The 14663-nt window shown below is 34.9% G+C and overlaps 1 protein-coding gene and 1 pseudogene across 1 annotated transcript; both read right to left on the bottom strand.

The window, feature by feature from the left end:
* Nucleotides 1–245: 245 nt before the first annotated feature.
* LOC109073156 (fucolectin-like) lies at nt 246–2191 on the bottom strand. The gene is made up of 5 exons (XM_042777161.1): nt 2055–2191; nt 1757–1826; nt 1278–1557; nt 946–1082; nt 246–845 (listed from the first exon to the last, which is right to left on the bottom strand). Exons 1-5 carry the CDS (start codon nt 2094–2096, stop codon nt 841–843), a joined length of 534 nt encoding a protein of 177 aa, XP_042633095.1. The 5' UTR covers nt 2097–2191; the 3' UTR covers nt 246–840.
* A 2426-nt stretch (nt 2192–4617) lies between these two features.
* Nucleotides 4618–12025, bottom strand: LOC122148857 (annotated as a pseudogene).
* Between the last annotated feature and the right edge of the window lie 2638 nt (nt 12026–14663).

Raw genomic sequence — 14663 nt, 5'->3', positions numbered from 1 at the left:
ATAGCACAGAGATGTATTCACCATAAAGTATGTTTTCATAGCATTCAGTTGCCACGTTTGTTTGAAGGACATGAAAAATAATCAGCCAGCTAATCGATTGTCAAAATTATCGTTAGTTGCAGCCCTACTGTCAATCTCACAAATCGGCTACATAAGTACATTTCAGACAAATCACTATACCTCGTCTTCATTGTAAACTTCCAAATGGGCTGTTTTGACTCATAGACATGAAAAACAACATACAATGCTTTAGCCATTCTTTATTATTTATGTAGAAAGCAAAGATAAATAAAGAGTGTTTAGGGTATTATTCTGCAACAACTAACAAAAGTATAAAGGATAACAGTTATTCTAAATCACCAGTTACTTAAAACCATTGGTCAGTTGCATAAACATAGCCATTAAGACTTAGTCTTAGTCTTAAGAACGAGTTTGACCAACCAGCAGTTAGCCAAGAGCTAATAAGTTTTACTTTTATGATTCAAATTTGGCCAATCTACTGTTTTGCAATTGACTATAAAAGGTTTTGACCAGAAGAAAACTAATTAGATGACAAATTTTTTAAGACTAGTCTAGGCAGTTTATCCAACCGGCCCCATGTAAAAACATGTTTAGTGATGCAACATAGTGTAACATTTTTCACTTACAGCACAATTTCTCAAGGCATTTTAAAAACTTTTTCTTTAAGTTGCATTGAAACAGCTCTTAAGGATAAAATATGCAGTTAAAAAGTAGAAGTATAGCTTAGAATATTAGTATAGCTTAGAATATAGCTTTTTTTTTTCTTTTTATTTTGCTTCAGGGATGGGTGGACTGAGGTGTAACTTCATCTTGCTGCACTTAATCTGCCAATGAAATCAGAACATCAAGGCATCATTAATATTGACACATACAGTACACATGTGCACAAACAAACAAACCACTTTCTCTCTCTTTTTATCTCACCCTCAAACACCTGGACTTCACACAGAGTGAGGTATTTATTGGTCCCAGGTAGATAAATGTTGACATATCTCCCCTTAACAGGACTAAAATCAAATGTTTGTGTGCCTCCAGATGGGATGGCCCTAATAGTTGTAACCCTGATACACACACAGAGAAAGAGAAATAGAGAGTGACACTGCAATCAAAAAGGCATGTAGCAAATGAAATACTTTTCTGACAAAGTCAAGATTGTATTCAAAGAATTTATTAAAAGTAATTTGGTCTTATTTATTCTTTATTAATTTTCTAAACATTTGTGTAAGTAGAGAGCGAGAATGCAAGACAACACTTACAGCCAATTTCTGTTGCCATTATATGCCAGGCTGTTGCCGATACGGATCTGAGCACCAGCTATCCTCTCTGCACAACAGTCTCCTCGATTAGTGATAATAACCCTGGTTACCTTGTGTGGTTTCCTCAAGTCAACTCTCCACCACGGATTGTCCCCTGCAGTGTGAGTGCAGGACCCGCGCATGTAATTTGAGTCACTATTGCCATCAACAGCATTTTTAGCAGCTCCTAAATAATTGTATGTAGAAGACTGGACAGCTGGAGCTCCAACAGCAAGATTCTCTGTTCAACATAAATATATGCATATATATATATATTTACTTTAATATGCTGAAGTACATATATGTAGAGAGAGAGAGATAACCACTAATTAAATTTCAGTCTATAATTTGAAATAAATTAATTTCATCATAATCAATAGCTACTCAACGTCCCTAATTCTTAAATTCAGGCATTTTTACTTTTATTAGTGTAAACTTACCTGTCAAATGAGCAATGCACAGCCCAGGAAAAAGTGTGAGCAACAAAATCACAAGGTCACCCATCCTCACCTAAGATATAATACAACACATTGACTGAGCCAAGGATTGTTTTCTGTCTTGTCTAATTTTTTAAGTCATCACATGTCATAAAGTCAGTGCAATTTCCTTTTTCTGTGACACCAGGCAAAATACAACAGCTTAACCTGCAAGTGATTGATTTCCAGATTTGAAGTGTCACATATTCACTTGTGCGTTCTGCTGATGGTTGTGGGAAAAGAGAGACGTCATGATCCTTACCTGTCTGTCTTCAGTGTAGATGTGTTTGAACCAGATCAACATGGATGAGTGCAATGATCTTTATGTGGTTTGCTCAATGCCCTTTTATGTATGTGTAAGTGTTTGTGGAGGATGTGTTGCAAAATCAGATAAACTATTTCAAATTTCTCAGGTCTGTTCTTTATAGATAAGTAAATAATGCCCACTTCTGTTTCAAAAAATTGTCAAATTCCCTTTTTTAATTTAGCAAGGAACTTTAAAGGAAATAAGTGAAGTAACCTTTTTTCTTATCTGCAAGCAGTGTCATATAAACAATCTTTCAAATAACCCGTATGTTTGTAGTCTGTTTGATGAATATTGCTGCAAGATTTAAGGAAAACCATAAATTAAACATTACAATCAAATTTAAAAAGTTGGGTTATCTGGTTGCATGTAACAAGGTACAGGGGTTTGGGACTAAATGCTGGTTTGTAGTTATTAAGCTTGTATTTCCCATGCATTAAAGGAAAATATTCGTTGCAACATTATTTCTTACAATAATGGACACAGCGATGTTGACATATTTTTGCATAACTCAAGTGGACAGCAAATGCAGTAACAGCAAAACAATCATTTTCTTTATCCTTCTGAGCTAAAGCTCATAATGCTGAAGTTCTACCCCGGAGCTGCAGGAAAGAATTGAATTTAGTTCACCATAACATTTTCAAGTAACAAGTATGTATACAATACACAACAACATCCTCAAATCCAACCAGTTTGCATTTACTCAAAGATCCTTCCAAGATGGCTCCTTCAGTTTTTGTGTCATAAAGTTTTTGCGTGTAAATCTGAATGTTGTGATTTCTTTGGCAGAGGAGTCAACTACAACACTGACAACTTCAGGTAAGCATGACCTTATACGTCCACTGGGTAAAAACATCAAGATTTAGGATGTCTGTGAAGCAAATGAAGACTGAATCTCAGTGTAAAAGGAGACGGAGTGATGGAGTTTGAATTATTGTGTGAACTATTTGAATAAATATTGTAATTTATTTTACATAATCTTGTTCTTGTGGATTGGAAGTCAACCAGGGGGCAGCATACAAAAGCAAAGCCGTTTAATTTTACAATTCTTACATTTGCTTGCTTAATATACTGAATTATTCAGAAGTACTAAAGATTTTCTTAAATAAAATAAATCACTTTGTCATTGTCATATAACAGATGCATTAAGTTCATCATGAGTGGCCTACAATATTTGTCTACGTATATATTAATTTTGTAAAGCACGCTTGCAGAAAGAGATAAATGATTGAGATAGTTTTCATATTTTTTCCCTTATATTTTCCACCTCCTCTTCCTCTGTCTCTCATTTCACACCTTCATCTAATCCTCCTGTTATTTACACATGACTTGGGCTCATATCCTTTCTCCATCATGCAATGTTTTTGTTCATTTCTCTCTCTCTCTCTCTCTTTCATTGATTATTTTTCTCTCTCTCATTCATTGATTATATTCCTCCCCATTGATTATGTGCCTGATGTTATTGCATATCTTAAGCACAGCCTGGTTGAAGTCCTCAGATTGGTCCGCGAATACGTAGAGACCTTGAAGGAATTAGAAAGAAAAAAGTGATTGTGAGGAGTTTTAAAGGGGAAAACAATGTGATCACTGAAATAAAACTTACTGTGATTTCTGTGTGTGAGCTGGGTCTCATTTCTTGAATGTCTCTTCATGATTGGCCATCGATTCTGGAACGTGATCCGTAGATGAAGGTCATGGGAAGACAGGGGACTGATCATCTCCAGTCCATCATGGGTGCTGAGGCCATGCGTATGGGACTGTCATGTTTTTAAAAAACGCTGTCTCACCGCTGCCCCCAATCACAAGACAAATTTGTTGGCTTTTTTGTTTTTTTTTTTCTCTGTCTGTTAGGTTAGAAAGTTTCTATTCTGCCGGGTGGTTTACCTGGCCCGTTTGTGCATTCACATGGTAATCAGACACCGTGAACTCAGCAAATACAGAAGCATATTTCTGCTTAAAATCTACTCGAGCTGTAGCAACAAAGGACCTGAAAGAGAGATAAATTTGTAAAGAAAGATCAGGTCGCCCATACTACGGAAGATTTCCAAATCAGGATAAAATTTCTTGTGATAACCTTACATCTCGCTTTAGTTGCGACTTCTCCTAACTGCATCCTTATTTCTCACAATGTGAATTTGTATCTCGCAGTGTACTTCATTCCATTTTTCTTTTTAAATGTAAAAACATAATTCATACTTGTACAGACTAAAGGCGTGTTTAATTTTCAGACCAGTGTTATTTCAGTATTATTTATATTATTTATTGAATTTTTTATATTTTCATTTAATTTTAAAACAGTTAGTAATCTTGTTATGTGCTTTTTCATTTTTATTAGTTTACCTTTTTTAAATGTCAGTTTTAATTTCAGTAATTTTAGGTTGTCAACTTACTTTTTTTTAGTTAGTTGCCACAGCAAAATTTCTCAGTTGTAAGTTGTAGTTTTTCATTTAATATTTATATTTTACTTTATTGAAGCTTTATTTTATTTACTCAAAATGACTTTTAATAGTTTTTGTTTCAGTTAATGATAATAACACTGTTTCATACCCAGCGGACCTGCCAGCCTAAGCGGACCAAGAGGGTTAAATGGATTTATTGCTGCCCCAAATACTTTAATCCAGATGGGAACCCAACGCTCCTTGACATTTGGTCTTGCTGTAAAACCCCATGGCTCCACCAACACCAAGTGTTTCAATCTGTGACAAAATTATTTACAAAATATCATTATAGCAGACATTAAAAACATAATTGAATGATACAGTATTGCTAAAATGTAATTATAATTCCAAACGCACACACACACACACACACACACACACACACACACACAGACCTGTGAAGATATTTCAGGGCATAGGCGGTAGACACATATCCTCCAAGATCATTGCCCAGAGCAATCATATGTTCCAACCCTTCCTCTTTTCTCCAGTCCTGCAGCGCTTGAACAAACGGCTCCTCTGCATCCTTGGGGCAACCAATTATGGGAAATTTGCATGTTAACCATAACTCATTTAGCCTAACACGCACTGCCCCAGGGTTCAGTTTTTCACGAACAGCAATGCTGTAAGACGACGACGTGACTGTGTGATGTTGCCTATCGGAATGCACATGTCCCTAAAATTAAATAGACCTATGTGAGGGTAAAAAAAAAAGTCAGTTTTTGTCTTATATTTACATATATGATATAGACTAGTTTAGCAAGAGTGCTTTTTTTCTGAATGTGAAAACGTGACGTGATATTGATTTTATACAACATTTTAATAAGTTAATATTTTTGACACAATATTGTCAGTATTGTCTGTTCTGTTCAATTTCGCCAGCAAAAATTTTTCTCCAAACAAAGCCATATCAGCTGTTGTGCCTTTCAGAGGCTGAATATATCCCCGTTTTTGACAACAGAAACAACCAATGGGTATTTTAAGCATAAATCACATAACACGTTATTAAACTTGACAACAAAATAAAAAATAATAACCAAGTAAATAAAACTGGAGAAAAAAAAAAAAAAAAAAAAAAAAAAAATAATATAATATATATATATATATATATATATATATATATCAGAACCTTATGAAGTGTTTATATGCCAGTCTTTGCACTATCATAAATTTAGTGCACTATCATAAAGTTACTTGTTAGGTTTTTCTGCTTTGGAATCAATACTTAAAAACTGTCAATAGATATAACAAGAAATCGTAATATTTAATTATAATTTAGAGCTTTTTATTTCTACATGTTCTAAATTGGCTAAGTACAAATGATTATGTTTAAAAAAGTGTGTGACATATTAGAAAGGTATGTACACTAAGAAAAAGAGCTACAAAGCTGTCGCTGTGGGCGTTACACTTTCAATATGTACACTTTAGTTACTAAAATGTACTTTTAAAATACTAACATGTAACTTTAAGGTCCTAATAATATGTAACTCTCATCCTGACAGTGCGTTGAACTTCAGACTTCACTGAACAGCGCGTGCGCGTTAAACAGAGCGCAGTAAAGAGGGAGACAATTTATATTCAGCGCAAACAATAATAATTTTGCTGATATATCTGTTATTGGACGTTAAATTTATGTTTAAAAGTCAACATGTAATTCAAGTAGGCTATTTTATTATAGTAACTAATCTGTTAACACTGAGTTTGTTTTTCTTTACTATCTTCATCATTTCCATTTTTATAGGGAATTAAACTGTCCTTTGTCCATTTGTCTGTTTAAACTGTGCTTTTTAACTCTTTTACATATAATGTATAGCACAGAGATGTATTCACCATAAAGTATGTTTTCATAGCGTTCCGTTGCCACGTTTGTTTGAAGGACAGCATTGGGCAGAATGTGGAATAGTCTGTTTTGTCAATTAAAAAAAGACGCTTTTTATCAGATTAATCGAAAAAAATAATCAGCCAGCTAATCGATTGTCAAAATTATCGTTGGTTGCAGCCCTACTGTCAATCTCACAAATCGGCTACATAAGTACATTTCACATGAATCACTATACCTCGTCTTCATTGTAAACTTCCAAATGGGCTGTTTTGACTCATAGACATGAAAAACAACATACAATGCTTTAGCCATTCTTTATTATTCATGTAGAAGGCAAAGATAAATAAAGAGTGTTTAGGGTATTATTCTGCAACAACTAACAAAAGTATAAAGGATAACAGTTATTCTTAATCACCAGTTACTTAAAACCATTGGTCAGTTGCATAAACATAGCCATTAAGTATTAGTCTTAGTCTTAAGAACGAGTTTGACCAACCAGCAGTTAGCCAAGAGCTAATAAGTTTTACTTTTATGATTCAAATTGGTTCAATCTACTGTTTTGCAATTGACTATAAAAGGTTTTAACCAGAAGAAAACAAATTAGATGACAACATTTTTAAGACTAGTCTAGGCAGTTTATCCAACCGGCCCCATGTAAAAACATGTTTAGTGATGCAACATAGTGTAACATTTTTCACTTACAGCACAATTTCTCAAGGCATTTTAAAAACTTTTACTTTAAGTTGCATTGAAACAGCTCTTAAGGATAAAATATGCAGTTAAAAAGTAGAAGTATAGCTTAGAATATTAGTATAGCTTAGAATATAGCTTTTTTTTTCTTTTTATTTTGCTTCAGGGATGGGTGGACTGAGGTGTAAGTTGATGTTTATGTTATTATTTTGGTATTGATTTGAGTATATCTTTTTTTTTTTAATATTGACACATACAGTACACATGTGCACAAACAAACAAACCACTTTCTCTCTCTTTTTATCTCACCCTCAAACACCTGGACTTCACACAGAGTGAGGTATTTATTGGCCCCAGGTAGATAAATGTTGACATATCTCCCCTTAACAGGACTAAAATCAAATGTTTTTGTGCCTCCAGATGGGATGGACCTAATAATTGTAACCCTGATAAACACAGAGAAAGAAAAATAGAGAGTGACATAGCAATCAAAAAGGCATGTAGCAAATGAAATACTTTTCTGACAAAGTCAAGATTGTATTCAAAGAATTTATTAAAAGTAATTTAATCTTATTTATTCTTTATTAATTTTCTAAACATTTGTGTAAGTAGAGAGCGAGAATGCAAGGCAACACTTACAGCTGATTTCTGTTGCCATTATATGCCAGGCTGTTGCCGATACGGATCTGAGCACCAGCTATCCTCTCTGCACAACAGTCTCCTCGATTAGTGATTCTAACCCTGGTTACCTTGTGTGGTTTCCTCAAGTCAACTCTCCACCACGAATTGTACCCTGCAGTGTGAGTGCAGGACCCGCGCATGTAATTTGAGTCACTATTGCCATCAACAGCATTTTTAGCAGCTCCTAAAGAATCGTATGTGGAAGACTGGACAGCTGGAGCACCAACAGCAAGATTCCCTGTTCAACATAAATAAATATAAATATATATAATATATATATATATATATATATATATATATATATATATATATATATATATATATATACTGTAATATGCTAAAATATATATATGTAGAGAGAGAGAGAGAGAGAGAGAGAGAGAGAGAGAGAGAGAGATACATAGAAGTTTTCAATAACCACTAATTATATTTCAGTCTATAATTTGAAATAAATTGATTTCATTACAATCAATAGCTACTGAACGTCTCTAATTCTTAAATTCAGGCATTTTTACTTCTATTAGTCTAAACTTACCTGTCAAATGAGCAATGCACAGCCCAGGAAAAAGTGTGAGAAACAAAATCACAAGGTCACCCATCCTCACCTAAGATATAATACAACACAATGACTGAGCCTATGATTGTTTTCTGTCTTGTCTAATTTTTTAAGTCATCACATGTCATAAAGTCAGTGCAGTGTCTTTTTGCTGTGACACCAGGCAAAATACAACAGCTTAACCTGCAAGTGATTGATTTCCAGATTTGAAGTGTCACATATTCACTTGTGTGTTCTGCTGATGGTTGTGGGAAAAGAGAGACATCATGATCCTTACCTGTCTGTCTTCAGTGTAGATGTGTTGGAACCAGATCAACAATGGATGAGTGCATTGAGCTTTATATGGTTTGCTCTTTGCCCTTTTATGTATGTGTAAGTGTTTGTGGAGGATGTGTTGCAAAATCAGATAAACTATTTCAAATTTCTCACGTCTGTTCTTAATAGATGAGTAAATAACACCCACTTCTGTTTCAAAAAATTGTCAAATTCCCTTTTTTAATTTAGCAAAGAACTTTAAAGGAAATAAGTGAAGTAACTTTTTTTTCTTATCTGCAAGCAGTATCATATAAAGAATCTTTCAAATAACCCGTATGTTTGTAGTCTGTTTGATGAATATTGCTGCAAGATTTAAGGAAAACCATAAATTAAACATTACAATCAAATTTAAAAAGCTGGGTTATCTGGTTGCATGTAACAAGGTACAGGGGTTTGGGACTAAATGCTGGTTTGTAGTTATTAAGCTTGTATTTCCCATGCATTAAAGAAAAATATTTGTTGCAACATTATTTCTTACAATAATGGACACAGCGATGTTGACATATTTTTGCTCTAAGTGCAATCTAAATTTACATAAAACATAACTCAAGTGGACAGCAAATGCAGTAACAACAAAACAATCATTTTCTTTATCCATCTGAGCTAAAGCGCATAATGCTGAAGTTCCACCCCGGAGCTGCAGGAAAGTATTGAATTTAGTTCACCATAACATTTTCAAGTAACAAGTATGTATACAATACACAACAACATCCTCAAATCCAACCAGTTTGCATTTACTCAAAGATCCTTCCAAGATGGCTCCTTCAGTTTTTGTGTCATAAAGTTTTTGCGTGTAAATCTGAATGTTGTGATTTCTTTGGCAGAGGAGTCAACTACAACACTGACAACTTCAGGTAAGCATGACCTTATATGTGCACTGGGTAAAAACATCAAGATTTAGGATGTCTATGAAGCAAATGAAGACTGAATCTCAGTGTGAAAGGAGACGGAGTGATGGAGTTTGAATTATTGTGTGAACTATTTGAATAAATATTGTGATTTATTTTACATAATCTTGTTCTTGCGGATTGGAAGTCAACCAGGGGGCAGCATACAAAAGCAAAGCCGTTTAATTTTACAATTCTTACATTTGCTTGCTTAATATACTGAATTATTCAGAAGTACTAAAGATTTTCTTAAATAAAATAAATCACTTTGTCATTGTCATATAACAGATGCATTAAATTCATCATGAATGGCCTACATATTTGTCTACGTATATATTAATTTTGTAAAGCACGCTTGCAGAAAGAGATAAATGATTGAGCTAGTTTTCATATTTTTTCCTTTTTATTTTCCACCTCTGCTTCCTCTGTCTCTCATTTCACACCTTCATCTAATCCTCCTGTTATTTACACATGACTTGGGCTCATATCCTTTCTCCATCATGCAATGTTTTTGTTAATTTCTCTCTCTCTCTCTCATTCATTGATTATTTTTCTCTGTCTCTCATTCATTGATTATATTCCTCCCCACTGATTATGTGCCTGATGTTATTGCATATCTTAAGCACAGCCTGGTTGAAGTCCTCAGATTGGTCTGCAAATACGTAGAGACCTTGAAGGAATTAGAAAGAAAAAAAGTGATTGTGAGGAGTTTTAAAGGAGAAAACAGTGTGATCACTGAAATAAAACTTACTGTGATTTCTGTGTGTGAGGTCTCATTTCTTGAATGTCTCTTCATGATTGGCCATCGATTCTGGAACGTGATCCGTAGATGAAGGTCATGGGAAGACAGGGACTGATCATCTCCAGTCCATCATGGGTGCTGAGGCCATGCGTATGGGACTGTCATGTTTTTAAACGCTGTCTCACCGCTGCCCAATCACAAGACAAATTTGTTGGCTTTTTTATCAGTCTGTTAGGTTAGAAAGTTTCTATTCTGCCGGGTGGTTTACCTGGCCGTTTGTGCATTCACATGGTAATCAGACACCGTGTCTTCGGCAAATACGTAATCACATTTCTGCTTAAAATCTACTCGCAAAAACAAAGGACCTGAAAGAGAGATAAATTTGTAAAGAAAGATCAGTCGCCATACTACGGAGGATTTCCAAATCAGGATACATTTTTTTGTGATAACCTTACATCTCGCTTTAGTTGCGACTTCTCCTAACTGCATCCTTATTTCTCACAATGTGAATTTGTATCTCGCAGTGTGATTCATTCCAATTTTCTTGTCAAAGGAACAAAACATAAGCATAATTCATACTTGTACAGACTACAGGTGTGTTTAATTTTCAGACCAGTGTTATTTCAGTATTATTTATATTATTTATTAATATTTTAAAACAGTTAGTAATCTTGTTATGTGCTTTTTCATTTTTATTAGTTTAGTTTTTTAATATTTTTACTTAGCTTTTTTAAATGTCAGTTTTAATTTAATAATTTTAGGTTGTCAGCTTACTTTTTTTCAGTTAGTTGCCACAGCAAAATTTCTCAGTTTTATTTAAGTTTTAGTTTTTCATTTAATATTTAGATTTTACTTTATTTAAGCTTTATTTTATTTACTCAAAATGATTTTTAATAGTTTTAGTTTCAGTTAATGATAATAACACTGTTTCATACCCAGCGGACCTGCCAGCCTAAGCGGACCAAGAGGGTTAAATGGATTCATTGCTGCCCCAAATACTTTAATCCAGATGGGAGCCCAACGCTCCTTGACATTTGGTCTTGCTGTAAAACCCCATGGCTCCACCAACACCAAGTGTTTCAATCTGTGACAAAATTATTTACAAAATATCATTATAGCAGACATTAAAAGCATCACTGAATGATACAGTACTGCTAAAATGTAAATATAATTTCAAACACACACACACACACACACACACACACACACACACACTAACACACACCTGTGAAGATATTTCAGGGCATAGGCAGTAGACACATATCCTCCAAGATCATTGCCCAGAACAATCATATGTTCCAACCCTTCCTCTTTTCTCCAGTCCTCCAGCGCTTGAACAAACTACTCCTCTGCATCCTTGGGATCTCTGCCGATGGTTGGTCGACTGCTGTGTCCAAAACCCAGCATGTCCAGTGCAAAGAAGGCCCGTCCTTCCTGTGCAAGAGCAGGTAGGTTTTTTACCCACAGACCCACTCCACCCCCAAAACCATGTAGTAGAACCAGTGAGACCTGATGGTGTTGAAGCCCAGAAGCAGAGAGGTCAGATGAGCTTTCTCTCTCATTAAAGCCAAGAGTCCATATGTAGTTGCCATTAGATATGGGAACATATCCTTGAGTAACTTCACTTTGATTGCTGAAAATACAATAGAGATGTTGAATAGATTGTATGGGGATTAGAAACCTTTTAGGAGTTACCCTTACACATGCAGCACACTAATGTTTCAGGATTCTGTCTTCTGCTTTTATAAGATGGGAGAGCGAGGTGGGACACCAGGATGGCAGCCAACTAGAGATCCATCCTGAACTGTATATAAGTATATATATATATACTTAAATATGCTAAAGTATATATATATATATATATATATATATATATATATATATATATAGAGAGAGAGAGAGAGAGAGAGAGAGAGAGAGAGAGAGAGAGAGAGAGAGAGATACATAGAAGTTTTCAATAACCACTAATTATATTTCATTCTATAATTTGTAATAAATTGATTTCATCATAATCAATAGCTACTGAACTTCTCTGATTCTTTAATTCAGGCAGTTCTGCTTTTATTAGTCTAAACTTACCTGTCAAATGAGCAATGCACAGCCCAGGAAAAAGTGTGAGCAACAAAATCACAAGGTCACCCATCCTCACCTAAGATATAATACAACACATTGACTGAGCCTATGATTGTTTTCTGTCTTGTCTAATTTTTTAAGTTATCACATGTCATAAAGTCAGTGCAGTGTCTTTTTTCTGTGACACAAGGCAAAATACAACAGCTTAACCTGCAAGTGATTGATTTCCAGATTTGAAGTGTCACATATTCACTTGTGCGTTCTGCTGATGGTTGTGGGAAAAGAGGTACATCATGATCCTTACCTGTCTGTCCTCAGTTTAAATGTGTTTGAACCAGATCAACATGGATGAGTGCATTGATCTTTATGTGGTTTGCTCTTTGCCTTTTATGTATGTGTAAGTGTTTGTGGAGGATGTGTTGCAAAATCAGATAAACTATTTCAAATTTCTCATGTCTGTTCTTAATAGATAAGTAAATAACACCAACTTCTGTTTCAAAAAAATATGTCAAATTCCCTTTTTTAATTTAGCAAAGAACTTTAAAGGAAATAAGTGTAGTAACTTTTTTTCTTATCTGCAAGCAGTATCATATAAACAATCTTTCAAATAACCCGTATGTTTGTAGTCTGATGACTATAGCTGCAAGATTTAAGGAAAACCATAAATTCAACAAACATTACAATCAAATTTAAAATGCTTGGTTATCTGGTTGCATGTAACAAGGTACAGGGGTTTGGGACTAAATGCTGGTTTGTAGTTATTAAGCTTGTATTTCCCATGCATTAAAGAAAAATATTTGTTGCAACATTATTTCTTACAATAATGGACACAGCGATGTTGACATATTTTTGCATAACTCAAATGGACAGCAAATGCATGCAGTAACAGCAAAACAACATTTTCTTTATCCATCTGAGGTAAAGCTCATAATGCTGAAGTTCTGCCCCGGAGCTGCAGGAAAGTATTGAATTTAGTTCACCATAACATTTTCAAGTAACAAGTATGTATACAATACACAACAACATCCTCAAATCCAACCAGTTTGCATTTACTCAAAGATCCTTCCAAGATGGCTCCTTCAGTTTTTGTGTCATAAAGTTTTTGCGTGTAAATTTGAATGTTGTGATTTCTTTGGCAGAGTCAACTACAACACTGACAACTTCAGGTAAGCATGACCTTATATGTGCACTGGGTAAAACCATCAAGATTTAGGATGTCTATGAAGCAAATGAAGACTGAATCTCAGTGTAAAAGGAGACGGAGTGATGGAGTTTGAATTATTGTGTGAACTATTTGAATAAATATTGTGATTTATTTTACATAATCTTGTTCTTGCAGATTGAAAGTCAACCAGGGGGCAGCATACAAAAGCAAAGCCGTTTAATTTTACAATTCTTACATTTGCTTGCTTAATATATTGAATTATTCAGAAGTACTAAAGATTTTCCTAAATAAAATAAATCACTTTGTCATTGTCATATAACAGATGCATTAAATTCATCATGAGTGGCCTACATATTTGTCTACGTATGTGTTTATTTTGTAAAGCACGCTTGCAGAAAGAGATGAATGATCGAGCAAGTTTCATCTTTTTTTCCTTTATATTTTCCACCTCCTCTTCCTCTGTCTCTCATTTCAAACTTTTATCTAATCCTCCTGTTATTTACACATGACTTGGGCTCATAACCTCTCTCCATCATGCAATGTTTTTGTTCATTTCTCTCTCTCTCTCTCTCTCTCTCTCTCTCTCTCTCTCTCTCTCTCTCTCATTCATTGATTATTTTTCTCTCTCTCATTCATTGATTATATTCCTCCCCATTGATTATGTGCCTGATGTTATTGCATATCTTGAGCACAGCCTGGTTGAAGTCCTCAGATTGGTCCGCGAATACGTAGAGACCTTGAAGGAATTAGAAAGAAACAAGTGATTGTGAGGAGTTTTAAAGGAGAAAACAGTGTGATCACTGAAATAAAACTTACTGTGATTTCTGTGTGTGAGTTGGGTCTCATTTCTTGAATGTCTCTTCCTGATTGGCCATCGATTCTGGAACGTGATCCTTAGATGAAGGTCATGGGAAGACAGGGACTGATCATCTCCAGTCCATCATGGGTGCTGAGGCCATGCGTATGGGACTGTCATGTTTTTAAACGCTGTCTCACCGCTGCCCAATCACAAGACAAATTTGTTGGCTTTTTTTCTGTCTGTTAGGTTAGAAAGTTTCTATTCTGCCGGGTGGTTTACCTGGCCGTTTGTGCATTCACATGGTAATCAGACACCGTGAACTCAGCAAATACAGAAGCATATTTCTGCTTAAAATCTACTCGAGCTGTAGCAACAAAGGACCTGAAAGAGAGATAAATT

The sequence above is a fragment of the Cyprinus carpio genome, chromosome A19 (assembly GCF_018340385.1).
Source record: "Cyprinus carpio isolate SPL01 chromosome A19, ASM1834038v1, whole genome shotgun sequence".
NCBI lineage: Eukaryota > Metazoa > Chordata > Actinopteri > Cypriniformes > Cyprinidae > Cyprinus > Cyprinus carpio.
Note: the sequence above shows the minus strand (reverse complement) of the source record. Positions and strands in the feature narration are given on the sequence as shown.